The sequence below is a fragment of the Nomascus leucogenys genome, chromosome 18, assembly GCF_006542625.1.
Source record: "Nomascus leucogenys isolate Asia chromosome 18, Asia_NLE_v1, whole genome shotgun sequence".
NCBI classification, from domain to species: Eukaryota; Metazoa; Chordata; class Mammalia; order Primates; family Hylobatidae; genus Nomascus; species Nomascus leucogenys.
This window is the reverse complement of record NC_044398.1, coordinates 61,059,968-61,078,581: the sequence shown is the minus strand read 5'-3', so window position 1 is coordinate 61,078,581 and position 18,614 is coordinate 61,059,968. Positions and strand designations below refer to the sequence as shown.

Sequence of the window (18,614 nt, the reverse complement as noted above, 5' to 3'; positions counted from 1 at the left end):
TTGGTTCCATATGAACTTTAAAGTAGTTTCTTCCAATTCTGTGAAGAAAGTCATTGGTAGCTTGATGGGGATGGCATGGAATCTATAAATTACCTTGGGCAGTATGGCCATTTTCACGATATTGTTTCTTCCTACCCATGAGCATGGAATGTTCTTCCATTTGTATGTGTCCTCTTTTATTTCGTTTAGCAGTGGTTTGTAGTTTTCCTTGAAGAGGTCCTTCACATCCCTTGTAAGTTGGATTCCTAGGTATTTTATTCTCTTTGAAGCCATTGTGAATGGGAGTTCACTCATGATTTGGCTCTCTGTTTGTTTGTTATTGGTGTATAAGAATGCTTGTGATTTTTGCACATTGATTTTGTTATCTTGAGACTTTGCTGAAGTTGCTTATCAGCTTAAGGAGATTTTGGGCTAAGACGACGGAGTTTCCTAAATATATGATCATGTCATCTGCAAACAGAGACAATTTGACTTCCTCTTTTCCTAATTGAATACCCTTTCTTTCTTTCTCCTGCCTGACTGCCCTGGCCAGAACTTCTAACACTATGTTGAATAGAAGTGGTGAGAGAGGGCATCCCTGTCTTGTGCCAGTTTTCAAAGGGAATGCTTCCAGTTTTTACCCATTCAGTATGATATTGGCTGTGGGTTTGTCATAAATAGCTCTTATTATTTTGAGATATGTCCCATCAATACCTAGTTTATTGAGAGTTTTTAGCATGAAGGTTGTTGAATTTTGTCAAAGGCCTTTTCTGCATCTCTTGAGATACTCATGTGGTTTTTGTCTTTGGTTCTGTTTATATGCTGGATTACGTTTATTGATTTGTGTATGTTGAACCAGCCTTGCATCCCAGGGATGAAGCCCACTTGATCATGGTGGATAAGCTTTTTGATGTGCTGCTGAATTCGGTTTGCCAGTATTTTATTGAGGATTTTTGCATCGGTGTTCATCGTGGGTATTGGTCTAAAATTCTCTTTTTTTGTTGTTGTGTCTCTGCCAGGCTTTGGTATCAAAATGATGCTGGTCTCATAAAATGAGTTAGGGAGGATTCCTTCTTTTTCTATTGATTGGAATAGTTTCAGAAGGAATGGTACCAGCTCCTCTTTGTACCTCTGGTAGAATTCAGTTGTGAATCCGTCTGGTCCTAGACTTTTTTTGGTTGCTAGGCTATTAATTATTGCCTCAATTTCAGAGCCTGTTATTGGTCTGTTCAGGGATTCAACTTCTTCTTGGTTTAGTCTTGGGACGGTGTATGCGTTCAGGAATTTATCCGTTTCTTCTAGATTTTCTAGTTTATTTGCATAGAGGTGTTTATAGTATTCTCTGATGGTAGTTTGTATTTCTGTGGGATCGGTGGTGATACTCCTTTATCATTTTTTACTGCATCTATTTGATTCTTCTCTCTTTTCTTCTTTGTTAATCTTGCTAGCAGTCTATCAATTTTGTTGATCTTTTCAAAAAAACAGCTCCTGGATTCACTGATTTTTTGAAGGTTTTTTGTGTCTCTATCCCCTTCAGTTCTGCTTTGATCTTAGTTATTTCTTGCCTTCTGCTAGCTTTTGAATATGTTTGCTCTTGCTTCTCTAGTTCTTTTAATTGTGATGTTAGGGTGTCAATTTTAGATCTTTCCTGCTTTCTCTTGTGGGCATTTAATGCTATAAACTTCCCTTTACACACTGCTTTAACTGTGTCCCAGAGATTCTGTTGTTTCTTTGTTCTCATTGGTTTCAAAGAACATCTTTATTTCCGTGCAGCTTTTTAACTTCATGTGATCCCGTTTGTCCATTTTTGCTTTAGTTGCCTGTACTTGTCTGTATTACTCAAGAATTTTTTGTCCAAACCAATGTCCTGGAGCTTTTCCCCAATGTTTTCTTGTAGTAGTTTCATAGTTTGAGATGTTAAATTTAAGTTTTTAATTCATTTTGATTTGATTTTTGTATATGGCGAGAGATAGGGATGTAGTTTCATTCTTCTGCATATGGATATCCAGTTTTTTCCACAGCATCATTTATTGAAGAGACTGTCTTTTCACTAGTGTATATTCTTGGCACTCTTGTCGAAAATGTGATCACTATAGGTGTGTGGATTTGTTTCTGGGCTCTTTAGCCAGTACCACACTGTTTTGGTTACTAAAGCTCTGTAGTATAATTTGAAGTCAGGTAATGTGTTTCCTCCAGTGTTGTTCTTTTTGCTCAGGATAGCTTTGGCTGTTCTGGATCTTCTGTGAGTCTAAATAAATTTTGGGATTGTTTTTTCTATTTCTGTGATGGATGTCATTGGTATTTTGATAGAGATTGCATTGAATCTGTAGATTGCTTCGGGTAGTATAGATATTTCAACAATATTGATTCTTCCAATCCATGAACATGCAATATCTTTCCATTTTTTTTTTTGAGATGGAGTTTTGCTCTGTTGCCCAGGCTGGAGTACAGTGGAGTGATCTTGGCTCACTGCAACCTCTGCCTCCTGGGTTCAAGTGATTCTCTTGTCTCGGCCTCCGAGTAGCTGGGATTACAGGCACTCATCACCATGCCCAGCTAATTTTTGTATTTTTTAGTAGAGATGGGGTTTCACCATGTTGGCCAGACTGGTCTTGAACTCCTGACCTCAAGTAATCTATCCACCTCGGCCTCCCAAAGTGCTGGGATTATAGGCATGAGCCACTGTGCCCAGCCAGAAATGCTACTGATTTTTCTGTGTTGGTTTTGTATTATGCAACTTTATTGAATTTATCAGTTCTAACAGTTTTTTGATGGAGTCCTTCGGTTTTTCCAAATATAACATCATATCATCTGCAAACAAGCATAATTTGAATTCTTCCTTTCCAATCTGGTTGCCCTTTATATCTTTCTCTTATTTGATTGCTCTAGCTAGGACTTCTATTACTAGGTTGAATAACACTGGTGACCAGTGGACATCCTTCTCATGTTCTAGATCTTAGAGGAAGGATTTTCAGTTTTTCTCCATTCAGTATGACATTAGCTGTGGGTCTGTCATATGTGGCTTTTGTTATGTTGAGATATTTTCTTTCTATATCCAGTTTTTTAGTGTTTTTTAATCATAAAGGATGTTGAATTTTATCAAATGCTTTTTCAGCATCAATTGAAATGATCATATGGTTTTTATCCTTCATTCTGTTGATACATCACATTGATTTGTATATGTTGAACTATCCTTGCCTCCCTGGGATAAATCACACTTGGTCATGATGAATAACCTTTTTAGTATATTGTTGAATTTGGTTTGCTAGTATTTTGTTGAGGATTTGTACCTCAATTGTCATCAGAGACACTGGTCTGCAGTTTTCTTTCTTTGATGTGTCTGGCTTTGGTATAATAAATGCACCCTTTAAAAGAGGAAATTTGCTAACTGAAATAAGTCCATAGTTAATTTACTTTTTCCTCCTATCTTTCCACAAAGAATTTGGGTTTGCTTACAGTAGGAGCAAATAAAATAGCAACAAAATATAGAGAACTGGAAGTGGGGACTGTGAGAAAGAATTAAGAATCTAGACTGAAGAAAGATATGTTACCATAGTTACTAAGACTGGGACTTAAATTGCTTTACCCTACTAAAGAGTCAAAGCAAACGGAGGGGCACAGCCAAGTAGGTAATTCTCACTTACTCTGAGTGTTCGCTCAACTATTACCTCAGTGAGCTCTTCCATGACCACTTTATTTAAAAGTGAAATAAGCCAGGCACAGAAAGACAAATATTGCATGTTCTCATTCATATGTGGGAGCTAAAAAGGTTGATTTTTTGGAGACAGAGTAGAATGACAGTTAACAGAGCTGGGAACTATGTATGTATGGGGGGGAAAGGGGTAATAAAGCACAATCATACAGTCAGAAAAAATCTAGTGTTCAATAGCACAGTTAGGTCACTGCAGTTAACATCAATATACTGTATATTTCAAAAAAGCTAGAAGAGAATATTTGAATGTTCCCAACACAAAGAATAATAAATGTTTGAGGTGATGGATATCCTAAATACACTGATTTAATCATTATACAATGCATGTATCAAAATATCACATGTGCCCTATAAATATGTTCAAATATTATATATCAATAGCAATGAAAAAATAAGAATAACAATAAAAATAGCAATCCTAGCTCATATCCACACTCCCTGTCTACCTTCCTGCTTTTATTTTTTTTTCATAGTGCATATAACCCAATGATTTACTTGTTCGCTGATAGACTTGTTCATTTATGCATTGTCTCTCTTTCCCTACTACAACACAAGACTAATGAGAAATGAAATGTGGCCTGTTTTTATTTGTTTCCTTCTATCTTGACTTAGATCAGTGCCTGGAAAAACAGTAGGAGCTCATTAAATTTTTGAAATGAATGGGTTAAAAGCTATCAAGAAAGTATATGCTAGCCAGAAAAAGAAAGAATAATAAATATAGAAACATTTATATAATACAATGATTACAATCAGTTGTTAATTGATGTTCAATATTATGTAAATGGAGAAAGTAGCTTCAGTATATGACAAGATTGTTAGAGCAACTTAAGCCTGAAAATCGTAGCCAAATATAGAGTGCCCAAAGACTTTGATTTCCAAATAGCGAATCATTTAAACTCCAAGAAGAAAATATTATCATCCAGAAATGGCAGAATCATTATACCTTTTTCAGTATATTACTGTTAAGTAAACGATAATAATAAATTATAATAAAATAAATAATGAAAGACAAAGTTTGATATCTATTTTTTTCTTTATGTAATTTTTCTCAAGTGTTTTACATTGTATATTTTTATTGATGCCAAAGATAGTCATGCTAATTAGTTAATTCCCTATGGAAAAAAGATCACTTCGTTCTTGCCCTTCTTTAAAAGCTTAAATGAAATGTGCCTCTACATTGCTGTGAAACTCTGGAGTAGACAAAGTTGTCTCTGAACCAATGACCACTCAACACTCGGAGAAAATATGCTAGGATGACATGAACAAGCAGTTGGGATTTCTGTGCTAAATAAAACTACACATAGATATGGAATCCTTTGAGCAGCAATCTTGTTCTCACCAAAATTTTTTGGAAGTGTTTGGGGTATTTTTTTGGGAGTGATCTCAGATTCAGGTTAATTTTAGTTATATAATAACTCAACAGAAGAATGTCAAAAAGAAATCAATTTTTACTTTTTTCATATAAATCATGCACTTTCACATGTACACTGAATGTATGCATTCAATTGTACTAGGAAAGAAGACTGGAATAGAATTAACATTTTCTAGCATCACATGACACTCTAAAGAGACATACGTACCCCTGCTATCCAGAAATTAATCTACTTAGTGTAGCAAATTTTAGAAATTATCTTTATTACTAAATTATCTTCCTCTATCTATTTAGAATAAGCAAAAAAAATTACTGGGTGTCTCTATGGCATTGTTTAGAACATTATTAGTCTTCATGGTCTTTGAGTTATTTTAAAGTCCATAAATTACAGATAATTGAGAGCAATGCAAAAATATTCTTATCTGTAGGAATAAACTCTGTTCCAGCGAAGGTTCAATTGACTTCCCTCTCTCTGCCTGTGGAAAAAGCCAGTTTTGAAATCCGTTTCAACATATCTTCTCCATAAATATTTTTAGTTCTTTGATTTCTTCTTTGAATAGATTGTAACATTTACTGGGTTCCCTCTTAATGATGAGTTACATAAAATCTTTAACACGTGTTCCTTTTATGTTTAATGAGAACCATAATTTTACCTTTTTGGAAATTATAATTTAACATTGTCACAATTGAAATGGCTGATAAGACTTTTATTCACTATCTTTCTACTAGCTCTGGCCTTCATTGACTATCTGGGTTTCTTACTATCCTATTTTCAAAAAAACAAAAAAACAGAATTCAAAATTTAGAGCAATACAGGTTAATATCCCCAGTTCCTATGTGTGTTAGCCTTTTACCTTCTTTATATTGTGATAGTTTTTAAATATAGCATTTCAAGGACTACAATCCTTGCCTACAATTTTACAGATGTTTCAGAGAAATCTTTTAAGCTCAATGCACAACTAACATCACTAGTTCCTCTTCTGTTGATTCTGATAAGAAGACATGTTCCTGTTATACACAAAGTCCAAGTTTCTCCCTCTTGAATACTAATTTCTGTCATGGTAATTTCACCTGGGAAGTCACACTTCTTCAGCAAAAACATCAATTGAGTTTTTACTAGCAAGTGTGTTTTTGGAGAAGAAGTTTTGACAGATTCATCTCTAGTAGCTCAGAGATGCCCAAATAACATTTGCCATATAATGTAATCTCTGTCCTCATGGGGATTATGTTTTAGAGTGTGCCTGTGGAGAGGGCAGTGAGGAGTGGCAGAGAATAAACATATTAACAAGGAAGATAATTTCAAATAGCAAGAAGAGCTATGAGGAAAAGAAAACAGGCTAGTGGAATAGAGGATTATGGGGTGGGAGGTTCTTTCCACAAAGTAGTCAGAGCTGAACTTTCTGAGGAAGTAATAGATAAGCTGGGATATCAAGCTCTGCCAAGGGAAGATCTGGGGGAAGAGTTCCAGGCAAATGACCTGAGATAGAATTGATCTATCTATGCTACTACAGTGATTGTGACTGTCACCCACAATAAGAAATATACAGTATTTTATATCCTGAACTAGTACATATTAAGTTCCACAAAGTGACACTCATACTGTGTGTGATGCATTCTAATAATTTCTATATTACTCTATCCTGTTTAAAATCCACTAAATTGATTTCATGGCCAAACACTAGCTTGGTGGTTTAGGGCTTTTAAGCATGGGTTTGAATCTCAACTCTGCAACTTACTAGCTGCTATACTTTCACTATGTTACTTAACCTCCTTGCTCTCCAATTTGTATATCTTAAAGTAAGGGCAATAATAGTATCTGTTCATAAGGTTTGATATCATATTTCCTTTTAGAAATACTGAACTAACTTACAACTCTAATTTTTAGTGTATTTTATACACTATATCTCATATAGCCAAATATAGTATTTTATACACTATATCTCTAAACCCACACCATTCATCTTTTTAATCTTTGACAACTTGATAGGTGAAAAATCATTCCTAATTGTTTTAATTTGCATTTCTTTTCTTTCTAATGAGGCTGGACATATTTTCTATTTATTGGACTCTACATGAAGTTGCAGTTTTCATTTCCTACAAAACATTAAAAAATGATATAATTAAATGTAAAAATTTACTACCTATATAAGGCTTCATCTAATAATAGCATTATATTACATATTATATAATTTATAACTTCCTTATTATAACTTGTTTGTCGCTTATCAGTAAATGAAAAATTATAGCATTGTTTTATACTTACCTCCCACTAAACTACATAGACCCAATAAAAGAAAAAAGATTTTTTTGAGGGGATGGATAAAAACAATGAGAATATCAACTAGAACTTAGTCTTTGAAATGATTATAAACCAAAAAACATCAAAATTTGCATTCATTTTTCATTTTAACTACCGGGATTCAATATTTTTAAAATTATAAGTCATAATTGCAGACACACAAATGAAACCACCAGGTAGTCAAAAAGATACACTCAATTTCAGTAATATCAAACAGACATATTGGAACAGCTGCCTATTGTAGTGAAAGAAATGGTTATGCAATGGAAAAATAATTAAATAAGAGAAGGGCTTTTCATAAACCAATGATATATAATTGTTGGCCACGAATTCAAGAATATGCCTAACTCAAGCCTCTTTTTTTGTGGCGGGGGAGGGTGGTGGGCGCAGACGGAGTTTTGCTCTGTCGCCCAGGCTGGAGTGCAGTTTGCAATCTCGGCTCACTGCAACCTCTGTCTCCTGGGTTCAAGCGATTCTTCTACCTCAGCCTCCTGAGTAGCTGGGATTACACTCGGCTAATTTTTGTATTTTTTTATAGAGGCAGGGGTTCGCCATGTTGGCCAGGCTGGTCTCGAACTCCTGGCCTCAGGTGACCCGCCCGCCTCAGCCTCCCAAAGTGCTGGGATTACAGGCATGACCCACCACACCCTGCCCAAGCCTCTTTCTGATTTCAAACTGCAGGTTAAGACATTTCTACATTTTATGCTTTTTCAAGAATCTATTTTTTTTTAAAAATGAAATCTCTGGTGACATTACTTAGTACCTTGTATATGCAGGACAATATGCTAGATGCTACTACAAGATGGGTAAACTTATCCATTAAAAGTAGCCAGGCTGGGCACGGTGGCTCATGCCTGTAATCCCGGCACTTTGGAAGGCAGAGGCAGGCAAAGTGCTTGAGGCCAGAAGTTCATAACCAGCCTGGGCAACACGGCAAAACTCCATCTCTTCTAAAAATACAAAAATTAGCCGGGCATGGTGGTATGCACCTGTAGTCCCAGGAACTTGGTAGGCTGAGGCATAAGAATTGCTTGAACCTGGGAAGTGGATGGAGGTTGCAGTGAGCTGAGATCCTACCATTGTACTCCTGCTTGGGCAACAGAGGACGACTGTCTCAAAAATAAAAAAAAACAGAAATAAATTTTAAAAAATAAAGTATCAAACTTTGGGAAAAAAAGTAGTCAAAATCAAGTATCTCTCCTGAAAAATGACGTTCCTTCTCAATTCTCAATTTGTGGCAGTGAAAATTTCGCTTCTGCTGTTATTACCTCTAAAACTCATGGAGTAAGAAATCCTCAATTCAGACTGATGGAATTTGCCATCATGCAACATCAAACTTAAATTCCCTACCTCTGTAGGCCATCTGCAGACATTCAGGTAAAATTTAATTAAGAGGATACAAAACAAAAATTATTTTAGATTAATTGGAAGAGGAAATAAAAGAAATTCTCAAACACAGATATTTAAAAAGTTACATGAAAATAAATATAGTAAAAACCACAATGGGAATTTAACTTTCTTAACATTATGTTTAGATATTAAGTATTAATGATGATTTTATCCTTTATTTTCCATAAAGTTAAAAACATTCGTACCACGCTTTCCTTTTGATTAGAACTCTGATAAGCTGCAGTTGTTGCCATAAGAAAACGGCAAGAAATAAAGCCAATCACTTCCTTTTCCTATGCCAAGATAAGACTCAGCTGCCAATGAAGTTAAATGGCTGGGGGGGTGGGGAGAAACACTGGGTATGGGGAAAAAGATCAGAAGATAGAAAGTATCTCCTGCATCAGGTTAGTTAGAAACTCGGTTTATCTGCTCAAAAGAAGCTACACTTCAAATGTCTTATTAATTCTGTTAAACACACACAAACACAATGAAATAAAACATAACTAGTAGGAATGAGATTTTTGGAGATAGGTGGCTGTTACTGCAAGATAAGATTATGACTCCAGAAAAGGCAGAAAATGACGATAGTGTTGCTAAGTCTTAAAGAACACATGAATAGAGACACAGAATTTCTACATATTTCTGTTACAGCAAGACTGATGTCATGGTACTTTTAGTTTTTCCCTTTAATCTTGCCTTATCATTTCTTTTGAATAGGAAACTGAGAATAGTTTGCACAGAGGAGGTGGGTATTTTTCCTCTCAAGGATTAGTGAGCAACAAGGGGGAAAAAACCAACTAGAGATCTACATAAAAAATAACATAATTTAGGTTGACAGGTTTAATTTTTTCTTTAGAGATTGTCTATTCTAAACATTAGATACATTGTTTCACAATCTTAACACTTTGTTCAATAAATATTCTATAAATTTGAGAATTACATGTACTAAAAACACAGTTCCATGATGTGTTAGTTGAGGGAAATGAGAGGAGGAAAACCAGAGAAAAAGATGAAAAATAGAAAAGGTGAGGGAGAAATAAGGAGCAAATATTTATTGAGCACCTACCTCCCATGTGTTAGGCATTTTACATACAAAATGAGACTGAATCCTCATAAAAACTTTAAGAGGTGGGTAGCATTATACCCATTACAAATGAGGAAACTGAATCTCTGACGGATTAAGTAATCAGGATCACGGGGGCTAATAACGTAGTAAAACCAGGATTCAAAATTAGATCTGTCATACTTCAACCCCCTTTTCATTGTTTCATAATGCTCAGCTTCTGCACTGAAGTGGAAGAGGTAGGGGAAGATGCATGCAGAAGAAGAGAAAGTGGTTGAGATGGGTGGGGAGGGATAAAACACATGGGAGAACGAGACTCAACAGAGACAGAAAGGAGATGGGTGGTAGGAAAGAAAGGCCGAAAAGGAATGTGCGAGAAAGCAAAATACAGCAAGTTGCATATGAGGAGTTGCTAGAAGAGACACAGAGAAAAGGGATCATTTGAAAGTCTGTTTAAAATACAGGTTTTAAGCAAATAAACAATTTTAACCTATCTATTGGAATATCTATTATCAGAGTAATTACTTTTGACAACTCAAAGGACTTTAACCCTTACATATTTTGAATATTGTTTCTCAACTTTTGGCACTATTGAAATTTTGTGCCAGATAATACTTCGCTGTAGGGGACTATGGCATTATACGATGTTTACCAGCATTCCTGGCCTTTTCCTATTAGATGTCAGTACCACCTCCTTAGTCTCAACAATAAAAAAATGTCCAGACATTGTCAAATGCCCCCTATGGACAAAAGGCCCCCAGTTGAGAACCACTGATTTAGAAGTTCCAGTCTGGATGATTTAAAAAAATGAAAAAAAGATGCCTATCAAATGCAAAATTATTCCCTGAGTTACTCTAGTGACTGGATGTCCTTAGGAACAAGATGAGATTAAGTTAGGGCAGAATTCATCTAAGCTCATAGCATTTATTACAATATTGCTTGCAAACTGCTTTTAAAATATGTGAAAGGAAGTGAGTATAAACTAATATTTAGTTTTGAACTACACCATCTAAAGAAAGGCAGAAAATTTGTCAGACTGTTCTTCCATCATGTAATGTGCTTTTTGTATTTATGAAACAAACAAAAAACACTAGCTTTGGTATTCAGAAACCTGGGTTCTAGTCTGCTCTAGCATGAGTTAGCTGTAGTACCTACAGCAAATAACGTGGCCTAGGGAACAACTATTGGCTTCTCATATTTTACCAAGAGTTTAAATATACACTTCTAAGAAAATAGTTAAAAAACTTCATATGTATATATTACTGATACTATGTTGAAGGGCAAGTGTGGTGAATACAGTATACTGGCTTGCTTATTCTCCATTCCCTTGCCAAAATGTGGTCCATGGGCACAGCATTAGCATCACTTAGGAGTTTGTAGAGATGCAAAATCTCAGACCTCACTCCAAACCAACTGAATCAAAATCTGCATTTAATAAGAGATGATTCCTATGCACATTAAAGTTGAGGAATACTTGTGTCAGTTTCCATTGCTATAAAAAAATCAGACACAGATAATATTGCACTGGATAATTTATAAAGAAGAGAGGTTTATTTGGCTCATGGTTCTGCAGGCTGTACATGAAACAGTGCTGGCATCTGCTTCTGGTAAGGGCCTTAGGAAGCCTACAATCATGGCAGAAGGTGAAGGGAGAGCAGGCAGTGTCACATGGTGAGAGGGAGGGAGGGAGGGAGGGAGAGGGAGAGAGGTCCCAGATTCTTTTAAACAACCAGATCTCTTGTGAACTAAGTGGGCGACAATTTACTTATCACCAAAGGGATAGCACTAAGCCATTTATGAGGGATCTACCCCCATGATCAAAACACCTCCCACCAGATCCCACCTCCAACACTGTAGATCACATTTCAGTATGAGATTTGGAGGCAACAAACATCCGAACTATATTAACACTGTTCTGCTTTTCGCCTCTGGTGGTTTTCTAATTGCAAAGGCTGGAAAACTTAAAATTGCCTTTCTCAGATTTCGTTTCGGTTAGGACTTTGGTCCAAAATTAGGTCTAACAGCTAACACTCACATGCTAGCTATGTGCCAGAGACTGCTCTAAGTACATCTCATATATTATTAATTCATATAATCCTTCCAATAATCTTATGAAGTTGATACAATTATTCCCATTATGCAGATGCAGAAACTGAAGCCCAGAGAGGTTAGTTACTTGCCTAAAATTACAGTCAACAAAAGGCAAACCCAGGTATCCCTGATCTAGAATCTGTACTGTTGATCATATTTCTACTGATAGATCAAAAGGCATGGACCTCCTCACTGAACCCCCCATTTTGTTTTCTTTTCTACAGATCATCTCATGGAACACACTTTGGCAAATGCTGTTACAGAAGTTCCTTCATTTATTTACTTAAATTTATCTATGAGCCAGCATTGTTCTGAAAGTTCTAGGCATTGCAAAAGGCAAGAAATAGAAATGAGACATTATCATTTGAAAGGAAGCAAAATCATTCTTATCTATAAACTGGATAATTATATACTTAGAAGATGCAAAAGAATCAAGTCTAAGAGCTACTAGTATTTATTAGTACTAGTATAAAAATTTAGAAAGGTGGCCAGTTAAAAATGAAATACATAAAAGCCAATAGCTAGAAACCAGCAATAAAATATGATATGGAAAAAATCCTTTTCATAATACCAACAAAAATATAAAAACTTCATACAGACTTTTATATAATCCTTAATACTATAAAAGATTATAAATAAAGCAAGGCAGAAAGTACATTATTCAATGATTAGGACAAAAAAAGATCAGCTCCATACTTCATACAATACAGAAAATCATTCTAAAGAGATTAAATATATAGAGTAAAAAATTAAACCATAAATGCACACATACAAAAGAAAACAGGCAAATATTTAACTGATTGTAAGATTGGAAAAAATTTCTTAACAAATATGTATAGAAAGAGATACGTGTATACATGTGAGTGGTGTGTGTGTATACGAAATTACCAAAAAAACAATTCCTTTAATAAAAATTCAAAGCATTATCAAATTTTAAAAAACATAAATAAAATTATAAAGTAAAAAGCGAGCAGAGAAAATATTTACAGCCAATGTGAAATAAGGGACTAATATCCTTATAATGCCAAAAGGAAAAAAAATGACTAAAAAGAAATACAAATGCCTAATAAATATATGAAAGGTTTAGTAAATCTCTCCAGCAACAGCTTACAATATGATAGAATTTTTACCTATGAAATTGGCAACAATTATAAACTATATTGTTCATTGCTGGCATGGATGGTTTCCAACTGGCCTTTTTACACACCAATGCTGCAAGTGTAAATTAGTACAACCTTTCTTGAATTAAATTCTTTAGGACGTTTCAAGAGGCTTCAAAGAGTTTGACTCATTGACCTAGTTCTTCTACTTCTAGGAATCTATACCAGAGTAGATGTTTAAGGATTTACAAGCAAATATTTTCAGACAGCATGATTTATAAAAGAAAGCTTGACGCAACTTCAATGTGCAGTGTTGGGGAATGAATTATTTGGCAGCCCTAAAGAGAGTTTTCATATAGAATTTCCATAACATGGGAAAATGACACAACCTTTTGTAAAAGAAGACACAAAATTATATTTATATTAAAACATGTTAAAAATACGTGTGTGGCTGGGCACAGAGGCTCAGACCTGTAATCCCAGTACTTTGGGAGGCTGAGACCGGAGGATTGCTTGAGGCCAGTAGTTTGAGATTAGCCTGGGCAACATAGCAAAACCCTATCTCAAAAAAAAAAAAGTGTGTATATATGCATATACACATAGACAAATGAATATACTGTAGTAATACCAAATGTTTCATATTTGATATCAAAATATTACTGAGTGGGATTTCAAAGGCTTTTTTCTTCTTTAGATCTTTTTATAGTTCTAATTTTCCAAAGCACACATTACTTTTATAATCATAAAGATGTTAAAGCTAGAGTTAATAATTTGAAAGTCAATCTAAGGATAATGGGACTTCCCTATTCTCTAGGTAAGAGGGTCATGTTAGGTTATTTCAGATTGTGAGTGACCTGTACATTGTGCCACATCTAAGCAGATGCTATTGACATTTAAGGCATATAATAATGAACTGGAGATGTTTAGCCTTCCAGCTATGCATCAGGGCACAGAAACTCTTACATAAAGCCACCTGGCATTCACCCTCATGAACATACTTGGATCACCTCTCATGCACACAATTACCAACACATATATGGAATAGCTGTGTCCTGTCCCTTCAGTTCCTTGGACATTCCCTGAAATTGCTTCTTTCCCTTGCTTATCTCTCTTTAGACACCTGATCCTATTTCAAACCTGGCAGAGTTTCCTCATCTACAGGACTTGATTCATTCTCCCAAGGCCTCCTTTCTTAAGTGACTTGATTTTAACTAGGCCTCCTTTGTCAATAGCCCTATCTGGAAAGACTCAGGGCAGAATGACATTTCTTGCTCAAATGGAGTAGCATCTAAGGACAAATTGTTAAAAAGGATGCAGACAATATCTTAACTAGTAATAAAACACCTATATTAATACTAGGTATTATATATATTTCATATATATATGAAATAAGTAACAAAATGAAGATACATTTTGTTCTGGTATTATAATAACAAGCTGATGAGAGAGCCTTCCAGGTTGAGGAAAAGGAATGAACCTTTCAGATAGAAGTGGAAAGAAAAATCAGTGAAGGAAGGGATGTATGTGGACGAGGATTTAGCTTGAGAAATAGCCCAAGAAAGAAACCTCCATCAAATTATTAGGAAAGGGCAAACTCTGTGAGGGGAATAGAAACAGAAAGGAACTTAATATAGAAAATTAGGTGTTGAGAAAACTACTGAAAGAGCTAGAGGAGCACAAGTCAGGTGCCTCTGGGGCTACGGCGTTCAAGAGCATACAACCATAGCTCTTTTCTGGGTTAAAAGGAGCGCCTCTGCTAGCTCCTGCCTCTAATTTCCTCTCAATACCCATGAGGCTATCCATGACTCTGGAACACGAAGTGAGCGTGCCAAGTAGAAAAGACGGCAGGAGGATGGCCTCTGTCTCATTTCCAGCTAATTAGTTTTGGTTCTGTTTCTGTTTATATCATTGTTTTCATGGAAAAGTTCACCTTAAGTTCTAAATCATTAACTTAGAAACCAATCTTTCAAAAATATTCCATTTGTAATCTGGAGTCCTTGTATCCTTAAAACAACCAACAGGACAAACAAAAATCATCTCCCTAAATAAAAACTAAATAAAACGAGTCCTTGGGATATGTTCCATAGTTGTTAATTTCATTTCTTCCTCAAATATCTTTATACACGTAATACTATTTCTACCATCATTACATGGCAATTGCATAATTTCATTTACAGGACTTGAAAAAAACTAGAAAACAAGGCTTTGTGATAATATTACCAAGAAACGTTTTATCAGAAAAGCTTGCTTTTTACACCAATGGGTTGGGTTGCACCAATTTTTTGCTTATTTTTGGCTTCTTGACAAATTCTTCTTTGGTGCTAATGTAGTAGGAAATGCCTATCTCCGATGTGATTTTCAATTATTGTGTATGGGGGCTTAGAATACATTAATAAATCTTGAGGCAAAAAGAGAATGATAAAAATAACACTTGAAAGGAGTACAGGAAAATGAACTTTCATGACATTCAACGAAGGAGGCAGGTATGCAAAGTGATATGTTTTCTAAGATGTACATTTCATTTTTTGTTTTATCCTTTTACTTTGTACCGTAAGCAATTTTGGAAAGACCACAACTATTAGTGATGTCTACATAATCATACTAATGCAGTACACAGAAGCTTAAAAGAAGTATTTTTATATGCTCCCTTACAGCTATTTGAAAATTAACTTTGGAAACCCCTGCTCCAATGCACCCCCTCCCCACCCCCAAAGGAATTCTTGTGCTGTCTTCTTCACTTTTCCAGTTGAGCAATTTAAGTTAGAGGAAATCAAGCCCTTGAGCAACTGAGTACAGTTAACGGGAAAAACCGCTAGGAAGGGAATCCGAAGAACAAGCTACCAAATTATTTGCTTGAGTCACTTTCTCTTATATTGTCACAGATTAAAAATTACACTCCACGTAGTGATCAAACCTAACGCTAAGGCGTATTTTGTGTGCCACACAGTGTTACTCTGTTTCCTAAGTAACCTATTGAAACAATATAAGGTATACATCTATTAATGCATTTAGTGATGATACTGGAATTTGTGAAATGTGACAGAAAGGACAGATGAAGAAAGATGAGGAGAGACAGGTATTAATTGTCCTAACAGTACAGGCTGTAATAAAGGCCAATAATCATTTGAATTCCTGCTCCTTAAAGTGAGTCTAAAGATCGGCTTACCTCAGGTATTTGGAAAGTCTACTGTATTTGCTGTAGAAAATTCATCCAACATATAATTCATTTTTTAAAATTAAACCTTTTGCCTAATCTTTAAGATATTTGATGTTATAATGCCCATTATCACACTTTATTTAAATGAGATAAACTCAGCGAGTTTAAAAAATTACGCAACTTCTCTTTTCCCTTACTATGGCTGGCCTCTTATACTTCTTTCTCTTTAGTATAATACTAACCGAAAGTAATATTCTTGCCTCTCCACTTTTTAGCTGAAGCTTTGATCTCATCTGTATTTATGAAGAACATGCTCTGGGAGAGTCCCTGTCAAGACATCCATTGTAACACCCGCTCCTACTCATGCTTTCAGCGCTGCCCGTGGACGGAATCCACCCACACCTTCCAGACACGCTAGGTGTGGGCTCGGAAACGCAAGATGGAGGGCGGGAGGGGAGCCACTGTCTCCTAAACCCGGCGCAGGGCACGGACTCGAAGTTGAAAAAGAAGTGTTTACAAGTGAGGCTTTTAAATAAATCACCGCTATGGAGGGCATTTCCTCCGAGCCCTGGGCGCCAGCCTGAGAATCCTCTGCCGGACGCCAGGCGACGAGCCACGCTGACCCCGCCAGACACGCGACCCCGGGGCCGGCGCTGGCGTCTGCACTCGCGCGACCCCGCCGCTCCCCCCGGGAGCGCCGTCTAACCGCTCCCGGCGGCGACTTCCCAGAGCGCCGCGGAGCCAGTGCCCACACGGGGCAGAGCGCCGGCGCGGCCCGCGGGCCGGGCCCCTTCCCTCCACCGCCGGGCGGGGCTCGCGGCCCCCGACCTGGCCGCTTCGTCGCTGCCCTTCCCCGCGCTCACCTGCTCGCTCTCCTTCGGCCGCTGTCCGAGCCGCCGCGGGCTCGCCCCGGGATCCCGCTCGGTCCCTGCTGCCGCCCGCTCCGCCAGCGCGTCCCCGTCCTCGTCGCGTTCCCCGCCGTCGCCGCCCCGCAGCAGCTCCCCGGCTGAGCACATCCCGCAGCCAACTCCTGCCGCCCCGGACAGCCGCCGGAGGACCACGCCGCGACGCACCAGGCAGCGCCGCCGCCCGAGGGCTGCCCTGAGATCCGCCGCACCCGCCGCTGACAGGAGCCGCCGGAGCGCTCCCTGCCGGCCTCGGCGCCTGAAGTACCAGCCCGGCCCCTCTTGTCACTGGCTCGCCCAACCCCCGGCCGTCGGGGCGGTGCCATACAGGGGAGGGGCCAAGATAGGGGCGGGGCCAACGGTGTGTGTCTGTGCGTGGGTGTGTGTCTGTGCGTGTGTGTGTGTGATTGAGAGTGAGAGAGTCTGACAGACTGAGAGAAGAAGGGTGTTGTGTGAAAAACTATGGACATAGACTGCATGAGGGAAATTGTACATGATGAGAGAGGCTGTGCGTATGTATGAGGGACATTGTGTGTGTAAGAGACCGTTAGAGAGTGTGAGAGAGACGCTGAGCGTGATTAGTGTGTGTGTGTGTGTGTGTGTGATTCTATATAAAAGAAACTGCGTATAAGAGATTGTATGCACTTTGGGAGGCCGAGGCGGGCAGATTGCTTGAGCCCAGGACTTGGAGACCAGCCTGGGCAACCCCATCTCTACTAAAAATACAATTAGCCGGGCGTGGTGGCGGCAGTGTGGTCCCAGCTACTCAGGAGGCTGAGGTGGGAGGATCGCTTCAGCCCAGGAAGTTGAGGCTGCAGAGAGCAGAGATCACACCACTGCACTCCAGCCTGGGCGACAGAACCAGACCCTGTTTCAGAGAGAGAGAGAGAAAGAGATTGTATGTGTATGCAAGAGACTGTGTGAGAGAGAGATTGTATGAGGGAACAACAGAAACTGAGAGAGATCAAGTGTGAAAGAGAAACTACTTGTGTGAGAGAGCCAGTGGATATATTTAAGAGAGAGGGCATTTGTATAAGAGATGAGTGTGTGTGGGTTTGTATGTGAGAGAGAAACACACACATGCACCCAGTTACACTCTCCAGCAGGGTCCCCCTGTTCTTGCCTCAGTATCTGCCCATCCTTTTCAAGGAACACACATTTCACTGTCCCTCTTGTTCCTTTAGCCTCCTTTCCTAGTGTGTCACTGAAGGTCTGTTTATTTGTCCCTTTCTGTTGAGTGCTTCCTAGTGTGTGTTGTTTGTTGGAGCCTTGGGTCGTTTGATGGTTTATCAAATGATGTATCTTTCTGTAACTGGGTAAGAATATGTCTTTCTTAGTGGGTGGTAAGGGGAATATATCCAATTGATAATTATTTTTTGTACTACTCCATCCATTTTATTCAAGGAAAATGGAGGGATATTTAAATAAAATATCACATTTTTTCTGTGTATGCCTTATCTGCCATTGAGAAAACGATGGGTTATTGTACAGGTAAAATATCAGAAAAGTAAATATGGAAAGTAAACATGTGTACACATGGAGAAGTG

General features: G+C 37.8%; 1 protein-coding gene across 1 annotated transcript in view; it reads right to left on the bottom strand.

Annotated features, from left to right (window-relative positions):
• Nucleotides 1-17,279, bottom strand: part of FAM241A (family with sequence similarity 241 member A) — a 49,547-nt gene extending 32,268 nt beyond the window's left edge. The window contains exon 1 of the mRNA XM_003269345.4: nucleotides 17,026-17,279. Within this exon, the coding sequence (XP_003269393.1) occupies nucleotides 17,026-17,178 (153 nt within the window). The 5' untranslated portion in view covers nucleotides 17,179-17,279. The remainder of the gene's footprint in view (nucleotides 1-17,025) is intronic.
• Nucleotides 17,280-18,614: the final 1,335 nt, after the last annotated feature.